This window comes from Cucumis melo, chromosome 5 (genome assembly GCF_025177605.1).
Source record: "Cucumis melo cultivar AY chromosome 5, USDA_Cmelo_AY_1.0, whole genome shotgun sequence".
Taxonomy (NCBI): domain Eukaryota; kingdom Viridiplantae; phylum Streptophyta; class Magnoliopsida; order Cucurbitales; family Cucurbitaceae; genus Cucumis; species Cucumis melo.
Window position 1 is genome coordinate 30,241,738 of NC_066861.1, and position 19,926 is coordinate 30,261,663.

A 19,926-nucleotide genomic window follows, 5' to 3' on the forward strand; every position below is an offset into this window, starting at 1 on the left:
CCAAAATAGGAGCAGAGGCCTCAATAACCGAAATCGAACTGTCGTCCCATATAATCAGAATTCCCCCTGAAGAGCCAACTGATTCCACAAAGTCCCAACCAATATCTCTAGAGCTCTGTAGAGATTTTATAAAGATAGCATTTATAGCTTCCATTTTTCATTCTTGAATCATGAAAATGTCCGGATTGCAATTTTTGTGAATTTTTTAGAGCTGCTCGCTTAGGGGTGTCTTTTAGGCCTCTTGTGTTCCAGGAAACTAACTTCATGAGGTTGAATGAAAGAAAATAATACTAGATTGTCTCCTTAGACCAAAATAATACCAGTCATTGACTAAAGACAGCATATCCTTGGGCAAATCCGAAGGGACTTTGATAGGAGGGAAGACAACTTCATCAAATAGTGCAGTAAGGTTTTCCCCTTCATTCTCTGCATTAATCTTATGATCAAAAGCACTTAGGATACCCACTGATTCTTCATTGCTGACATTGAAAGGTGAATGTAAAGCCTTAGCAAGATGCTTCTCAGAGGAGTTGGTGAATGACAAGGGGAGCCTCGCAACAGAGTTACATTTGTGTTAGAGTTGGGGGGTTTATAGTAGTGAAAAGACTTGGTAGGGGAGCCTGTGGAAACTGACCTGTTGAAGCAATCAGAGGACTGAGTTTTAGTGCTACACACTTCCAAGATATCAGGGTCTTTTTGCTGAGATGGATGGCTTTGTTCGGTGGATGCAAGAAGGGGCTGAAAGTGGAGCTTTGAGAGAGCAAAATTCGTTCAGTTCAAATTTTAAGAGGGCTGTCCATAAGTTGTTGAAAGAAGTTTGCTTTCTGATGTAGTGCTTAAGAATTTTTGGGGCTTGGAAGGTTTTTCCTCCTTTGGGTGGGCCCTTGGGCTGACAGTAAAGGGAATTGCAGTGGCCGAATTAGAGATTAGTAGCTGTTTAGGAGTGGCCGAATCTTTAATTACTATGGAGGAAAAATCATAATTACTCATGATAGTAATTAAAGGGGCTTTTCCCTTGTTTCTTTCACTTACTGGCTCTTTAACAGCTGGATTAATAAGGTTTAAACTATTTCCACTGGGCTCCATTACTTTTTGAAACAGCTATGCTGATTGGGTTTGACATTAATCAAAGACTGTTTAGTTGCCCGCCTAATTAGATCATTTGCCAACTGTATGCTGGCACTTGTCTTCTCTGGCACCGGTGAGGAGGTCGGAAAATGTGGCCTAGTTTAAAAAGGGGAGTCCCGTTGAAGAACTTGATAAAAGGATTATTTTCGCTAAGTTCGAGGCGTTTTGCAGAAGAAGGTTGTGTTTTAAGGAAAGACAACGCAGGGTGAAAGTTTGTGGCAGTGAAGTAGGCGTTCGATAGACCACCGGTTGTTATACAATATAGTAGGAGGAAAAAGGGTGAATTGGCACGTGCACAAGAGGAAAGAAGTGGAGGAAGTGGAAACCACCTTGGTGGGGACCATGATTAGTTACATGGGAAGAGGTTGAAAGGGAAAGAAGGAAGGGAAGATGGGGGTGGTTATTCTAATTTGGAAGTGAAAGGCTGTGGTTTCCTGAAGAACAGGAAATGCAGAAAGTGTTCGGTTACTTGAAGTTTCTTAACAGTTATTTCCTTTATCGTGTTGTATTTTTCTATCTTTGATGTTTTTACTTTGAATTTGGTTAATGTTGGTAGGAAGTATTGTGTTGTACCGTGTTTAAAGACTGGTTTTGAGTACTTTTTCTTGTTTTGGTTGTTTAATGAATACATAGACACACTACTTGGTGTTCTATCATTTTGGTATCAGAGACATTCGAATCTGTGAAGATTATTACCATACCTTAAAAGCGAATTGAGGAAAAGTTGGAAACGGTTGATCAAGAGATATCCGGAATTCGAGCAGAGTTACATGAATTGCCAACGATCAAGGAACACATTTCATCATTGGCAAAGAGTGTTGAAAGGCTAGGAGTGTAGGCTGAGAAGCAACAATAGCAACAACAAACTTTGCTGAAATATATCGTGGGAATGATCAAAGGGAAGACAACAATGGAAGAAGTACCAGAGGGTTCATCAAGTAAAATTGCAAGCATGATTGATGCCAGTGAATCAATTGTGATGGGAGGAAAATCTGAGGAAAAACACACCAAGTTGGAGGGAGATGATTCTGCGGGAGACCGAAGCAAATTCAAGAAAATTGAAATGCTAGTTTTTATGGGAGCTGATCTTGATTCATGGGCAAATAAGCTTGAGAGTTTCAAATGATGCCACATCTTGTGTTCATCCATAGCCAAATCAGCCATTGTACTGTTCTGCATTGTGTTTCTGCCCTACTTTCTTATCTATTTTTCGGTGGTTTTTTAGTTTTTGCTGTAGTAGGTTGGATTTCGTTCTCATTGTATTACGTTCCTTACTTCTAGTCTTATTTGGGATATGATGATTTGGCGCTGAGGGGGTATGAACCTAGTTGAGATGTTCGGGTGCACCTTCTGATCCCCTAGTTTTTTCTTTCGCTTGACTTCTTTATTGCGTTCGTTGTGTAATTCTCTTGTACTTGGAGTTCTTATTATTAATAAAGAAGTTTCTCTCCGTTTCAAGAAAAAAAAAAAAAAAGAAGTTGAAGAACATCATTCTTCCATGAGTAGGAGAAAACCTAGGATATATAAAATATGGAACATTATCCATCCATGAGTTGGCGGCATTCTTATTTTGTGGAATGAGCCTCATTTTACGATCAAAGATGTTATCAATGGTTTTATTCTATCTTTATCATGTCTATGGTTGATGGTTTTTGGCTATCAACAATATATGGGCAATACAAAAGTGATTTTAAGCAACTTTTTCCCCAAGAGTGTACCAAATCGTCATAGAGAGCAAGGCTCGACAATCGTCTTTGTGCATTCAGTGAAAGGGGGCACGAATATGTTAGAACACTTGCTAACAAGAACAAGATTTTAATTTATTATAATGAACTATAAGAAAAATACAAGATAAACCCGAGTATAAGGCACTTGGAACTTCCCTCTTGAGTACTCTCACCCAAGCCTTAAATCACTCCACATAATAACCTCCCTCTCTCACTTACCCTCCCTCCATTTATAACAAGATTAACCACCCTAGTAACCACACTTTCACAATAACTACTAATAACTACTAGTAACTTCCTAAGTATCCAATTACCCTTATACCCCTAACCCTATACTAATCTAATTACCCTTATACAATATAAACCCATGTATACTAATCTAGGTATCTAATATTGGTTACAAGAAATTGGTTACAAGAAGTGAATAGTGTAGAGGTGGAGTTGAATGGTATAGTGCAAGAAGTTGATCTTTCTTTTGAAGTTTTGGATGCTATTTTTGTGGCAAAGGGAAAGGCATCTTTCAGCTAGAATATGAGGGGAGTTTGAGGAAAGTGTTTGGGGAGGGAACTTAGATGAGGGGGTTTTGTGGTAGTTTGGCCAGGGTCTTAAGTCATCCTAGCTGAAAGGCTGATTTTTATAGACTTTGGGAGAGGCTCAATCAACGATTGTGCGATTTTTTTTTAAATAAAAAAAACTACTTTCATTGAGAAAGAATGAAAGATTACACATGCATCCAGAAACTAAGCACACGAAAAAAGGGGGCTGCCACAACAAGAAAGGATCCCAACTATACAAAATCATCTAAAGGATTGTTACAAATAGCCTTCGAAAGGAAGCCCACTCAGAAACATGAAACTAGAGACCGATTGTGTGATTAATTTAAGACCTAGGGATTTATGTTTGATGGAGCATGAAGCTTTGTGAAAAAATTGTGACCAATTCCGTAATTAAGTTTCTAACTTCCATCTTGTGGATATGATGGTTCTCACCCCAGGTGTGGTGTGAGGCCTCCAATAGTTTTGTTAGAAGTGGTAGATCAGGGACTTTCCCTTGTGGGACTTGATTGGGTTGTTATTGGGCTTTTGTTATTGTTGTATTTGGACTTAAGTGCTTACATTAGCGTTTGGGTTCTCTTGAGTCTTGGGATTATGTTGTGACTTTTGTGTTGTCATTTGTGGTTAACATATGAAAATCTAGAGATTGTCATGGTTTCAAATAGATGGTTGTTCTTGGCTTTAATAAGCAATTTTGTGATTTCTATTAATATTTCAAAGAACTTTTACATTGTATTTTTTTGTCAAAGAAAGGAAGATTAAATTAATAGTTATATAGATCATTAATTATCATCGATGAATAGAAAAATTTTATAAGAGTTCCAATCATGATATGTTCATGAAAAAGCTAAAAGCATAAATCGAATTTCAAAAATCTGAAACCAAATAAAGAAAATGATAAAAAAGAATTTGAGTCTAATGAATTCTTTTGGCCATAGCGTTGGTTCTTGTACCGACGCGAGAGCTATGCATGCAGGTCTACGAAAGTCTACAAAAACTATTACAACGTTATCACTGGATTGTCCCTGGTTACATAACAGGTGGAGAAAGTCGGTCGAAAGAGAAAGCGAGGTTGCGGAAAGGTAGGAAACATCAAGTTTAAGTTATGAAATTACCATTTCATTTTGATGTAAGGTCATTTATTTTTGACAATGTGTACGTGTTTGTTGGTCTTTTTGAAAAAAAATATTTCATTTGTAAAATTCATAAATAAAGTTCGAACCTAATGACTTCATAGCTACAATTGTAGTAATTGGTTAGGTATAACTAGGTGTGCAAGATGAACAAAAAGCTAAAAGCTGAGATTATTTCAGCTGCTTTTTTTCAAAATAAACCAACGGTTGTCGCTCCTCCTTTCAACCCTTCATCTTCAGCTCCAATCTCCTCTTCTTCTCTTTTTTCCTCATCAAAAGGCTCCCGAGGAAATTTGAAAAGAGAATTTTTCTAAGATCTTCCCACATTACCTCAAGCTATTTCCGAAGTATTTTATTTGAAAGAAAAAATCAAAGAAGATTATGGCAAAAGGTTCCTATAAAAGTCCAGATTTTTGATGATCAAATATCCGTTTTGCTTGAGGAAAATACTGCCCATTATCTTTCATCAGCATCAAAGAAGATTCTGGCAAAACGTTCCTTGAAAGCTCAGATTTTAGATGATCAAGTACCCGTATTGCTGGAGGAAAATACTGCCCATTCTCTTTCATCAGCTTATTCCAGCAGCTCCAAGCTGTTTGTAGAGGCTAATCCTGATTTATTGGAAGTCAGTTGCACCCAAATTCAAGTCCCAGGCCGTTCTTCCAAGTCATTTTCTCATCATCATCACTCCACCCAGTTTGAGTACTCCGCGTTCTCTTTGCTTAACTCCAAGGTAAAATTTCTGAAGGACTCTCCAAGCAAAACCCCTCTCAATCAATCCAACAAGAAGGGTGAGCCTTTTTTCGACTACTCTTTCAGCAATAGTAGTGAGGAATTGGAGTTTGGATAGGTCAACCGAACTTGAAAGTCAGAAACATTTTGAGTCTCTAGAAACCGATCTCAATGCCCTGTTTCAACTCGAGGAAGAGCTAGGATCTGCAAAGTTGCCTTCTGCTACTCGTTCTTGTCCCCGGTCTTGCGAAATACCAGATCATTTTAAATCAATAGTCGTTGATTATGGAATAATTATAATTTGATTCTTCAGCAGTTTAATGTATTTCTCCTTAATGTAAGACCAACTTCAGTCATTCTTGGATTTCCCTTCATATGAGCGGCAAGTAAATTCTACACGTCGTGGAAGACTTTTTCGGACTTCCTCTGGATTATGGATTAATTTGGTTAGGTAGATTCGAGGCAGCCGATTGCATCCCCTTGAAAGTTTATAGTTTCAATTTAGTTCTTTATGAGAGGATTTTGTATTATAATTTGTAATTAGATTTCTTTGGATATGGTTTTGTTTAGTTTGACCTCTTCTATGTTTAGCTTGATGTATTTTATTTGGAATTTGTTTTTTTAGCTTTTGTTGTAGATGTAGACTGAATTCTCTTTTCTCGTGCTCTTAGTATTATACGCTTGTACTTTGAACTTAAGGCTATCTTATTAATAATAATTTAAGAGGCTTTTCTCCAATTCAAAAAGAACATCTTTAAAGCCAAATATCCCTAATGAGCTTAATTTTATGGACTTCTACTAAAAAGTAGGGGCGAACTCAATTTTTTATTATAAAAGTTCATAAATAAGAGTTAAAAACATGCATTTTATGGCATGAATCATCGACCTTGGTTTTGTTTTTCAAGTAGTATTACTAATTGGATTCAAGTGTTGATTTTATCTATGGTTCTGGTGCAACCTAGTTGTTTCCTTATAGTTTGGCTCTTTTTTTGGCTTTTTCCTTCTTTGTTGGCCCCTGTATTCTTTCATTTCTTTTGAAATCAATTTGTTTCATTAAAGAATAAATAAAATGCGCCCTTCCCCTTTCATGAACTGTTCTGCCATGACTAACGTACCAAACTTTTTATGGTCTGTGCTCAGGTATATCAATTTTAGTTGCAACACCAGGTCGGCTCTTGGATCATTTAAAGAACACATCATCCTTTTTGTACTCAAATTTGCATTGGATAGTGTTTGATGAGGCAGATAGGTATTGCTACTCTATGCTTTGTGGTACGATGCATTCTGGATTAGTCCTTTTATTTTTCACTCTTTTACTTGAAACTCGTGCATCTATACAGAATTTTCGAATTAGGATGTGGCAAAGAAGTTGAGGAAATACTGGATCATTTGGGCTCAAGAAGGAATATTCATGTCAAAAAGGATAATGCAATTTCAAGTTTTGGATTCCCGCAGCAAAATTTGCTCTTTTCAGCTACCTTAAATGAAAAAGTAATTCATTTTGCCAAAATTAGTTTAGAGAATCCCATTATGATTGGTCTTGATGCTGGCGACAGTGCCCTTGAATTTCAACCATCTGAACGTGGTCGATTTTTGGGACAAGACATAAATGATGAAGTCCAACCCATACGGAAGGAAAAGAGCTTTTCAATTGCAGATTATAAAATTCCAACCCAGTTAGTTCAGAGTTACGTGCAAGGTAATTTGATTAAAAGTTCTACTTGATGAACGTTTGTAACATTCATGAGTGCAAAGGGTTGGATACGTGTGTTGCTTGGAAATTGAATTAACATTCAGTGCATCCCTTTGTACTTTTGTGTCAGGCCATGAGATATTCCTTTCTTAGGCCACTTAAAGCTGTGGTGCTTCCTTGTAGATCTTTAAGTTTTTATTTTATTTTCCTTCTTGGTGTCTCAGATGGTTTTGTTTCGATGTAGGATTAGTAATTGTTTTGTAATGTTTATTTAAATGGATAATTGTTGTAGTTTGTTGTTAGTTGTTTACCTATTTAGTAGGTTGCAGGCCAACCCTCTAATCCTTTCTCAACAAGGGTTAGTCCATTGTTATTAGCTTACCTTTTGAATCATAGTAAGCATTTCTTTGATGATTTTCGGAGATTTCTTCTTAGATTGTGATTATTTTATATAATATATTGAATAAATCCAAGTTTCATAATAAGCTTTCACACGGGTGAAAAAATAGCGACCAAAATACTAATAAACCAAAAATAAAAATATGGAAAAATTTAAATAGGAATAAATACAATAAACCCTAAACAGATTGTCTGATTGCATCAAATTATAAGGGCAACTTCATGAGAGGGCCTGATGGCTGGAAGAAGGGTAGGTACTCCACAAGGTAATGCAGTCCAGTCTGGAGAGAGTTTGGAGCGAAATTTCCCTTTTTTTTAAATAATAAAAAAGTATAAGGAAATGGTAGTAGTCTCCACCTTTATCAGCAAGATCCGTTCTCTTCTACCAGTAAAAAAAATCTCAAGATCCTATAAGAAAGTTTCTCTTTTATTACGAATATAAAATTAATCTAACAAAATATGAACTCTTATAGGGAATTAATGGGTTAATACTAACCTTTTAAATCTTCTAACTAGGTATATTAAGAAGATTATGCCATTTATTGATCCTCCTCAAAGTGTCTTTTTATAAAGAAGGCAAATTCTTGACCCCATTCTCTTGCCAGCAAAATGGTGGAAGAATACAGAGCAAAAAAGAAGAAAGCGTAGCTGATTAAGTTGGACCTTGGAAAAGCCTTTGATAGGGTTGATTGGGACTTTTTAGAAAAATTAATGGTACGGACAAATTTTGATGGCAGATGGATAAAATGGATAATGGATAGCGTGCGAGATCCCAAATATTCAATCTTTATAAATGGCCGACCACAAGGCAGAATTCAAGCATCAACAGGCCTACGACAACGAGACCCACATTCCCCATTTCTCTTCCTCCTAGTAAGTGAAGTTCTAACAGCCTAATTTCAATGATAAATGCGATGGGAATGTCTAAAGGCTTTATTGTAGGCAAAGACAAGGTACATGTTTCCTTACTCCTGTTTGCTGATGATACACTCATATTCTGCAAAAATGATGAGGCAATGATGGAAATCCTTCAAAAGACTTCTGTTTATTTGAATGGTGTTCAGGACAAAAAGTCAATTGGGAAAAATCTTCCATTTGTGGAATTAATATAGAGGAAAGAATGATCACTGAAATGGACACAAGACTAAGATGTAAGATAGAAAAGCCTCCCTTAATGTATCTTGGTTTACCGCTTGGAGGCTACCCGAAAAGCTCCATATTCTAGCAGCCCCTTATAGATAAAATTCAAGGTAAACTAAGCAAGTGGAGAAGGTACGACTTATCTCACGGTGGGCGAATCACACTATGCAAATCAGTCCTTTCCAATATCCCTACTTACTATATGTCAACTTTCCTTATGCCAATTTCAGTTTCCAATACTTTGGAAAAAATGATGAGAAAATTTTTCTGGGAAGGTAATAATGGGGGAAAGTTGAACCACTTAGCTAAATGGTCTAAAATCACCAAAAGCCAAAGAAATGGGGGCCTCGGCCTAAATGATTTGTGTTGGTGATATATAATTAAATTTGCCTTCAACCACCAGATTAAGCTTTTGGGTGAATTGGTGGTTTAATAATTTGAAAATAAGAAAAATGGCACTTTTATCAAAATGGGATGAAAATTCATGTAAGAACAAAAGGCCTTGTGTAGCAAGTAGTTAAAAGTATTCACAGCAGCCACCACTTCCTTTGGCACACTAGCAGGAAGGAGAATTTAAGTTCGAGAAGCCCATAGACTAGTATTTCAAGAGAATGGCGCAAGATTGAAGCACTAGCCACCTAAGAAGCACGGACACAGATACAAGACACGACACAAACACGATGACACACCATAGGACACGACACTGCAAAGATACGTTTATTAAAATATTCATTTTTAAAATATATATATTATTTTCATAGTAAAAGAAAATTCATAGTAAATAAATTGATGCATTTATATGTTTAAAAGACTCAGCTTGATGTATTCCACACTCAAAAGTTATTATTATTGTCATATATGTGTCTTTTTCGTCTACTCAATAAGTGGTCTATGCATATCTAATACATTTGTTGGACTAGCAAGCATCCAATAGGTGTCCACCAAATGTCAAAGTGTCCAAGTGTCGGACATGGACACGCTATCCAAACTGAAGTGTCCGTGCTTCTTAGCTAGCCAATTCAGAATTAGTAATGGCAGCAGAGTGTTTTTCTGGACTGATTCATGACTGGATAATGTTCCCTTAAACAAGTTTCCTAGATTATCTCGTATTGCTCTCTTGTGTAAAGGGTCAATTATCGAGCACTGGGATAGCCAAACTAGTTTCTGGGCGGTTTACTTTATAAGATTATTCAAAGAGGAGGAGGTTGTTGACTTTCAATCACAAATGATTTCTTTAAATTGGAAAATGGTAAACTCTATCCCAGAAAAGAAAGTTTGGTCCCTAGAACCAAGTGGCTGCACTGTTAAATCCTTGGTTACTCATCTATCACTTGCTTCTCCCATGGATGTTTCTTTATATAGGGGGCTTGGAAAACTAAGAGCCTTAAAAGAGTCGGCATATCCATGTGGATTATGCTTCAAGGGAATTTAAATTGTGCCTCTTCACCGCATAAAAAGCCTCCCTCTCATTGCCTATCTCCTCATATGTGCCATCTATCTTGTATGAATCAAGAAGACCTTCAGCACCTTTTTTCGAGTGTCCATATGCAGTGAACTGTTGTTGTAGGCTGCTGAAATTTTTAATTTCAGATGCGTTTTTTATGACGGCTTTAGTGGTAATGTGCTGCAAATTCTCTCTGGACCAGATTTAAAGAAAAACTCATCAATTTTATGGTGCAATGCAATCAAGGCCTTATTAGTAGAAATATGGTTTGAAAGAAATCAACGCATTTTTCACCATGTGGCTTTAGACTTCAGTGTGGTCTGATCGATCTGAGTATGTCCGTTTAAATGCTTCACCATGGTCAAAGGATTTGAGGATTACTCCACACTGGATATTCATCTCAACTGGCAAGCTTTTATTGTTTAGTCATTTTGAGGCCAGCTAAGGAGAGTTAAGGCAAAGGCCCTTTTTCTGCCTGGTTTAGATTTGTATTTTAGTCTTTTGTTAATGATAGGTTACTGACGTAAAGGTCTTATGTTTGGACCACTTTTACTAGCTCTATGTCATTTCACTTTATTTTTTGGATATGATGAGGACGCTAAAAGGGTGATCGGGTGCGTCTACTTATCCCTAGTTCTTTAATTGCTCATTGTATAATTTTCTTGTGCTTTGAGCTCTGCCCCATTTTTGTAATAAATGATCCTCTTCAACAAAAGGAAATTTGAAATCATAGAATAATTAGTGTCTGGTAGGGAATTTTGGATTCTACTTTATATTTTCTGGTTAACTGATTCAGCAAGTATTCTAAATAATGCAAATTTTGAAAGCAACATATTTATGTGCTGGTTTTTTTCGGTAACATCTTACTCAGTTGGACCCCTTCTTTAAGTAGGGGTGTTTTTGGTGGACTAGTTTTATTTATTTATTTATTTATTTATTTATGTGCTGGTTTTTTTTGGTAACATCTTACTCAGTTGGACCCCTTCTTTAAGTAGGGGTGTTTTTGGTGGACTAGTTTTTTTTTTGTGCTCTTGTATTCTTTCATTTTTTTCATAAAGTTGCTTCTACAAAAAAAGCAACATATTTATGTGTTAAGTTTATGGATTTTGAATTTGAAAATTTTAGATCGTAGAATTATATTAAACAATATAAACTTGTATTTCATGTTATAAACTCGATTCATAATATAATCTGAAAATTTAAAAGTGTCCTTTTTATGAATGTATATTTAGACATTGAAAGATATTGCTGCCTTGTAAGAGAGATGCAGCTTCTTTGTACTTGGATATTTTGCTACTATATTTGTTCGGGATAATTTTGATATGAAAACGGATGTCAACTTAGTTGAGATGTCCGAGTGTGCCTTTTGATCCTAACTAAATTTCACTATTTACATTGTTTCATTAATTCAATTAAAAGCTATGTTTTCATTTTAAAAAAATCTATATGATATTCAAAAGTGATGAATACATTACCTTCAACGTAAAAAATACTCATAAATTAACTAATAAGTAATAATAGTTTATATTCAACCTAATATTTAGTGAGTAAACTAAACCTAGTTTTATGCTTTATAAATATATTGTCAAACACATTTTGAACAACTATTTAAATTGGGATCCAATTTCTGAATTTGCTACCTAACACTTATCTAAAACATGGAATACAACTTTGTTTTCAATGAATTTATTTTTTTCAAGTTTTTGTTTTCAGATTATGCGCCAAGACCTTTACTAATTATGCTGCATTTTTAGGAGTTTTAGAAATTTTCTCCTTTATGCTCTGTTGTATAATGTTTGGTTCTAATCTTGTCATCCTATTCATACTGCATGTAACATGTACTCTTTTGATTAATTTTTTTGTGCAGCACCTTGTGGTTCTCGGTTGACTGTGCTTTTTTCTGTCCTGAAGTATTTATTTGAGAGAGAATCCTTTGAGAAGGTAAAGGAAAATTCATACTTATGTTTAAATGGAAGTTTTAGTGTTACCACTCTTAAAAAGGTTTTAGTTTTATCATGTTATCTGTAGTTATAGAATAAAGCACGCAAATGCAATTATAATAATGTTGCTCTCTAGTTTCACGTCATTCGATCTTTGTACTTTCTATTGCATCCTCTAGGAAGAATTGTGAGGATATTTGGAGAGGAAAATTCATAGAAAGGTAAGGATATATTCTTATTTCTTCCTCTGCCCTCAAGATGCAATAACTTCCATGAAGACAACATTCAAAGAAGAAACAAACCCCCTTCGTCTCTCACCACGTATTACCCAACTTCTCTTCCTTCTCAGCAATGTGTTGACTCCTGTGCAAGCTCCAACTCCAGTAGCACTTCAATCTTCCCTCAATTTCTCATTTTTCACGACTGAAATGATGTACTTCCTCCTCTATTTATACCTTTCTTCAAAAGTTCTTAATCAGCACTTAGTTCTTAACTTGCTAGTCCCTGATAGATGTCCTTCCTTTTACTTATCTCAACTTAATGTCCCCTAATCCCACCATCTCTTTTTTTTTTTTAAAAGGAAACAAGTCTCATTTACTATAAAAAATGAGGCAGAGCTCAAAGTACAAGAGGGTTGTACAATGAGCAATTGAAGAGCTAGGAATCATTAGACGCACTCGAACATCTCAATTAGGTTGACACCACCTTAGCATCCTTATCATATCTGAAAAATAGAGAAATGAAATGACATTGAGAAAGTAAAAATGGTACAAAACATAGAACTTTACACCAGCAGCCTGTCATTAACAAAAGACTAAAATACAACTCTAAACCGAGCAGAAACAGGGTCCTTGCCTAAATCTCTGTAGCTGGACTCAAAAATGACTAAATGGTAAAAGCTTGATAGTTGAGGTGAATGTCCTATGTGCAGTAATCCTGAAATCCTTTGACCATGGAGCACCATGATGAAGCATTTAAACGAGCATACTCTAATTTATCGGACCATACCGAAGCCGTGTTGTGGAAAACAAGTTGATTTCTTTCAAACCATATTTCTACCAATAAGGCCTTGACTACATTGCACCATAAAATCGACGATGTTTTCTTTAAATCTGGTCCGCAGAGATTTTACAGAACATTACCGTTAAAACTGCCATAAAAAAGCCATATGAAATTAAAAATTTGCAGCAGCCTGCACCAACAATTCGCTGCATAAGGACACTCGAAAAAAGGGTGTTGAAGGTCTTCTTTATTCATACAACATAGATAGTACATATGAGGAGATAGGCAATGAGAGGGAAGCTTTTTTTGCAGTGAAGAGGCACAATTTAAATTCCCTTGAAGCATAATCCACAGGATATGTTTGACTCTTTTAGGGCTCTTAATTTTCCAAAGCCCTCTGTATGGAGAAACATCAATGGGAGAAACAAATGATAGATGGGTAACAAAGGATTTAATAGTGAAGAAGCCACTTGGTTCTAGGGACCAAACTTTCTTATTTGGTATAGAGTTTACCATTTTCCCATTTAATGAAATCTTTGGTGGAAAGTCAACAACCTCCTCTTCTTTCGTTAATTTTTTAAGGTAAACTGCCCAGGAACTAGTTTGGCTATCCTAGTGCTTGGAAATTGACTTTCTAGGCAAGAGGGCAATACGAGATAATCTAGGGAACTTGCTGTTTAGGGGAATATTATCCTGCCATTAACAATTTTGAAACTGGCTAGTGCTTCAATCTTGTGCCATTCTCTTGAAATACTAATCCAGGGCTTCTCAAACTCAAATTCTCCTTTGTGCTAGTGTGCCAAAGGAAGGGGTGGCTTCTCAAACTATTTTGCACCATAAGGCATTCTGTTCTGACATGAATCTCCATCCCTATTTTGATAAAAGAGCCATATTTCTTATTCCCAAATCACTTAGGCCGAGGCCCCCATTTCTTTGGCTTTTGGTGATTTTAGACCATTTAGCTAAGTGGTTCAGCTTTCCCCCATTATTACCTTCCCAGAAAATTTCTCATAATTTTCTCCCAAGTATTAGAAACTGAAATTGGCACAAGGAAAGTTGACATGTAGTAAGTAGGGATATTGGAAAGGACTGATTTGCATAGTGTGATTCACCCACCGTGAGATAAGTTGTACCTTCTCCACTTGCTTAGTTTACCTTGAATTTTATCTATAATGGGCTGCTAGAATAAGGAGCTTTTTGGGTAGCCTCCAAGCGGTGAACCAAGGATTAAATATTTGAAATTTTCCATTACACAAGCACTGAGCCATTGGTGTAGAATTCCTTCAAAAGGAAATGGAAACCGTTCTTCAATCTATCCCAGAATTTGAGCGTATCTTTCTTTGATGACTTCAGACACAGAGATTTTACTTTCATCCCACATGGTCAAATTTCTTCCGGATCTACTAGTTGATTCAGTAAAATCCTAGCCAATGTCTTTCGAACTTCATAGAGCCTTAATTAAGGAGCTTTCAATAGTCTCTTGTTTTGTCTCCTGAATTGGAAAAACTGCTGGATTTGTCAACTTCAGTACTCTTTTCAAGGCCAACTGTTTCGATTTATTTAGGAGGCCTCTAGTGTTCCACAATATGATTTTTATGCTTTTGCTTATTCAGATTTTTCCTTAGATAAGATCAATTTTGCAAGAGGCAATGAATGGGAGTAATTCTGCAGGTAAGTTTTTTGTCGTTTCTTTACAGCATCCCTTGGATTCAGGGGTGAGAAATAACCTAGGAATATTTGGACCCAATGCATCATCCAAATTATTTGCCTCAAATTCAGCCAACAGGACGTCACCCTCCTCTAAAATCACAGGTTCTAATTCTTCACTGCTGGTATTGACTATGGATTCTTCATCATCCTTTATTTCTTTTCCAAAATTTGTAATATGATGCTGAATGGAGAGTACTCCGCACAAGATCAATGCCCATGTCTGGAATTATATAGGAGATAGATTAAAATTTGAAGAGATGTGAGTTTTATTTACTGACCTTTTGCATTTTAATCCAAAAGTTCAAATTTTCACACCGCTTTCCTCAAGTAAATTGGAATTCAGAAGGGCTGTCCAAGCATTTTGTAAGGAGGTTCTTCCTTTGATGTAGAATTTCTGGGAGTTCTTAAATTTTTAGAGGTCCTTAGCTATTGTTTGAACTGGGAATTTTCTGGTTGGTCCTTTTTTTCTTTTAACCTTCTTTTTCTTCTGTTGTCCAGAGAGATAGGCTGTTGGAATACTTCATTAGAGGGGAAGGATAAATTCCTTAATCTTTAATATTTGTGGGCCACATCTCCTTCTCTTCCTCGTTGGCATACCAAAACCCATGTGTTCCTCTACTGGTTGCTTTTGTGCGACCTATCAAGTTGGATCCTTTCTTATTGGCAGCATTGAAGTCATTTAGGGGGCTGCTGAAAGACATTTGGGAGAACAAACAGCATTAACTTCAGGTGCTTTATTGCCACTGCTTTTCTCTTCCCTCCATAAATTCCTTGCCTCTTTCACCACGCACCACGGTTGCTCTTCTCCTTCTGAATTTGAATTTTGGTGCGTGTTCTCTTTTTCCTCCGGCGAGGAGGAGGCCGGCCAGTCCAAAAGTAAAGCACCAGCCATACTCTTTTTTCCTTCGAAAGGGTTTCTATTGATTGTTGGAACCTGTTGCATATTTAGACTATTATCTACCAATGGGAGGTCCACTGAGATTTCTCCATCCAAGGCTACTACATTTAATCTACATAAATCAATAGGATTAGTGAAGTCACCAAGTAAAAGACCTTTTTTTAATCAATTGTAGAGCTTCAATCGACTCAAGATCACCAAAATTAAGGAAGAAACTTCCTCTTAAAGTGTCGTTTATCTCAATGGTTGCTGGTAGGAACCCACATAAATTCTTTTTCACCTGTATTCTGGCTTTAGAACAATCAATAAGGTTAAGGGTGTCTAGAGGTATTTCTTCCAAACCTCCAAAGTACTCACCGATTGCTTTGAAGACATCTTTCCTCCATAGGTTAAGGGGAAGGTTCTCAACTGAGAGCCACCCTCCATACCTTGTACTATATGTTCTCTGCTATGTTTATCATCACCCCACTTTTCAAATAATAGGTGAAGTTTTCGGTATTTAACCATTTTTCGGGTGTAATAATCAAATCTTCAACCTTTCCTCTTGTTACTTTGGTAACGGTTTTATCGGCATATAACGGGTTAATGTTGATATTGATGTTGAACAAGTCTTCAAGATGGGCTTTTATGTCATTCCATTCATCGAAGGCAAATAAACGTGATAATATCCAAAGGTTAGAAAAGTGTTCCTTAATGCAATCGTCTAATTCTCGGACTCATTGCCTTTCACCCAATTTTTTTTTTTTTCCTTTATGATTGATTGAGATTTTCTCTGGGCACCCTTTACTTTATCTGCATAGCCTAAACCCAAGGAGTTTGCTAGAGGAGGCTGTGTTCCCGTCTTAAACGAGTCGTGTTGCAGGGAGGAATGCCACTGTTCGTATTTATGAATCAACAAAAATTCCTTGATCATATTAAGAGATGAAGACCATCCCTTCTTGGAATCACTTGAGAAGATGTGAATAAAGGAGAAGTCGCTGGATCCCTTTCATGTTACATACCTTATGAACAAACTTGAAGGAGTTCGAAATTTAGTTAGCCTTGCTGATTCACATCCGTTGTTTCTCTTTTCCGAAAAGAACTTCCATTTTGGTTCTTTCACTAAGTTCGTAATAACTTCCACGAACCATTCAAGTTGGAGTTTTGACACTTTGAGAAATTTTCTGAAATTCACATCTTCAATATGGAAATATCCCCTTTCAAACCATTTGTAGTAAAACGAATCTTGGATTTTGCAACTTTTCACCTCCATGTTTGAAACTACCTATCCTGCCAGAATTAAGGGATGCTGAAGCTGGGGAGTGGTTGGGGAAGAGTAGAGAGAAGCGAGGACTTACCTATGAGTCCTTGATTAATCCAGCCATCTCAAATTCTAAATTTCAGTTACATGACATGATGTAAATAATGTAATTAAAATAGTTGCTAAACAGTCCATTAAACAGTCTGTTGATAAGCTGTAAATAAGCTAACTAATCAGCTGTAACTGATTAGTTATCCAGCTGCCTAACCACTTGTAACTACCCCTAGTAACTACTCAAAATTCATCAATAAATACATACTCTCTCAGCAATTGAAGGCAGAGAGTTCTTTGATAAAAAAAGTTACCACTTAATCGATACCAAATTGGTATCAGAGCTGCTCCAATCCTTGGACGGATGGCTGGTCGGAGAGGAGGAATCTCTGCCGCGTGGGACAACTGTGAGCAAGAAGAGGTGGAAGAGATCGCTGCCCTCTCTTCGAGGACATCCAGGTGCACTTGTTGGCCATTGAAGACTCATTGGGAGATTTACACGAGCAGTTTGATAGAATGATGGATAGTTTGGAGACGCTGACTCGAAGGATGGAAGGACTACCGGCTCCGGCAAGAATTGAAGCCAACATAAACAACGACCGACACAATGGAAACAGAGGATGCTGGCGAGCTCGAAGGAATTTCAGAAACTTGCCCGATTAAAGAAATGACCAAAGAGGAAGGCCAATGGAGATTCCACTGCGGTATGCCAACGACGATTCTATGGAGGAATATGAAGCTTGGCAAAATGGGGAAGAATGTGATTCTTCCAGCAGTGATGAGCAAGGAAATATTTGGAACGATAATGGTGACATTCGAATGAGACAAACTTATAAAGGACGTGAAGCACGAAGGGAAGTTCATCATGATTACAAGATGAAAATTGATCTTCCTACCTATAACGGTAAGCGTGATATTGAATCTTTTTTGGATTGGATTAAAAACACTGAAAATTTCTTCAATTACATGGACACTCCCGATAGAAAGAAAATGCACCTAGTGGCTCTAAAGTTATGTGGAGGAGCTTCGGCATGGTGGGATCAGCTTGAAATAAACAGACAAAGATACGGCAAGCCACCTATTCGTTCATGGGAGAAGATGAAAGAACTCTTGAAGGCACATTTCCTACCTCTAAATTATGAACAAACCGTGTACAAACAGTACCAAAACTGCCGCCAAGGAAGCAACTCAGTAGTAGAATATATTGAAGAGTTTCACAAACTGAGTGCTAGAACTAAACTGAGTGAGAATGAACAACATCAGATTGCACGGTTCATTGGTGGCCTAAGATTTGACATAAAGGAAAAGGTAAAGTTGCAGCCATTCCGATTTTTATCTGGAGCTATTTCTCTTGCAAAAACTGTAGAAGAAATGATGGCTGCAGGATTGAGAAGTACTAATAGAAAGAGCACATGGGAAACAAGATTTTCCAAGAAACAATCTTATAGCAGTAAAACGAATGAGCAGCCTTCAACTTCTGTCGCAGAAAAAGGCAAAGATGTGGAAGCACAGGAAGCAGCCAAGAAGAAAGACAATACAAGCAAGGGAAAGGTTAAATCCGATCGGCCATCATTAGGCAAGTGCTTTAGGTGTGGCCAAACCGGTCATTTATCTAATACTTGTCCTCAATGAAAAACGATAGCTTTGCCTGATGAAGAATATGATCCAACAAGTGATGACAGCAAAACAGTAGATGAAGAAACTGAATTGATTGAAGCTGATATGAACAGAAGGCAAGCTAAATTTACTAAGGGGGACCTAGTAATGGTGCACTTAAAGAAGAGTAGATTCCCATTCGGCACTTATAGCAAATTGAAAGATAGATAGATCTACCCGGTACGAATCCTAGAAAAATATGGTGAAAATGCTTTTAAATCGGAACTACCACCAGATATGAATATACACCCAGTGTTCAACGTTGCCGATCTAAAACCTTACTATGCACCGGACGAGTTCAAGCTTGCACACTAATGGACTTCGGGACAAGTCCTTCTAAGGGGGTGGAATGATGTAAATAATGTAATAATTAGAATAGTTGCTAAACAGCCCATTAAACAGTCTTTTGATAAGCCGTTAAAAAGACTTATAAGCTGTTAAATAAGCTAACTAATCAGCTGTAACTGATTAGTTATCCAGCTGCCTAACCACTTGTAACTACCCTAGTAACTACTCAAAATTCATCAATAAATACATACTCTCTCAGCAATTGAAGCAGAGAGTTTGATAAAAAAAAGTTACCACTTAATCCACACCACGATACTTTTCCATTTCCACTCTTCCCTTCCGGCGACCAACTTCTCCACCCCAACATCTCACTGTGCCCAGAACTTCAATGCCTAACTCATCGCCAACCTTTCTCAACGTCAACTTAACTCCCTTTCCAAAACTACACTTAGTTCTTCCTGTCAAAAATTCCTCCCTCACCTCACCCCTACTTTACTGCCTCATCCTTGGTACAAGCTTTCAATGCGGAGACAGGCATTACAGAAGTCTTGTTTCCTTTAAAAAAAACTTTGTTTTTCTTCTTCGAGCGACAACCAATGATTGATGTCCAACTGTTTCTTTACTGTGGTGGGTTCATTCAAACAAGTATGTTTTACAAGAGTTGAGAGTTGTTTTTATTTTAACACCATGATTATGCTTGCCACAATCACTTAGTTACTTTCTCATTTTTGCGAACTATTATTAAATTTTCTTTTTTAACGACTCCATTGTTGTTTACTCGTTTACAGATTTTGGTACTCTTTTCAACATGTGATGCTGTAGATTTCCACTACTCCCTATTTGGTGAGTTCAAATTCTCCTCTTCAGAATCAGAATCGAGGCCTGAACATTTGTTTCTTAAATGCAAGATTTTCCGGTTGCATGGGAGTATGAAGCCGGAAGATCGTAGAACAACATTTCAGGCCTTCAAAACAGAGAAGCTGGCTCTTCTTCTATCCACTGATATTGCTGCTAGGGGGTTGGATTTTCCAAAAGTTAGGTGTATCATTCAATATGATCCTCCAGGAGAGGCAATTGAGTATGTGCATAGGTAACCACACTTACTTTTGAGAAAGAAAAGGCTCTCTTTATTCTTTGTTTTTGTTGGTCAGAACAGTGTTGTTTTGATGCACGGGCATCTTTTGTATTCCT

The 19,926-nt window shown here is 37.0% G+C and overlaps 1 protein-coding gene across 3 annotated transcripts in view; it reads left to right on the forward strand.

Moving 5' to 3' along the window:
• LOC103498955 (DEAD-box ATP-dependent RNA helicase 17) overlaps nt 1–19,926 on the forward strand; it is a 28,575-nt gene that overhangs the window by 3,336 nt on the left and 5,313 nt on the right. For 2 of the 3 annotated variants that reach the window (XM_008461792.3, XM_051084934.1), the window contains exons 5-9: nt 4,348–4,491; nt 6,415–6,523; nt 6,615–6,973; nt 11,818–11,891; nt 19,524–19,825. In XM_008461792.3, the coding sequence (XP_008460014.1) occupies nt 4,348–4,491; nt 6,415–6,523; nt 6,615–6,973; nt 11,818–11,891; nt 19,524–19,825 (988 nt within the window). The remainder of the gene's footprint in view (nt 1–4,347; nt 4,492–6,414; nt 6,524–6,614; nt 6,974–11,817; nt 11,892–19,523; nt 19,826–19,926) is intronic. The other variant, XM_008461801.3, reaches the window with a different exon arrangement.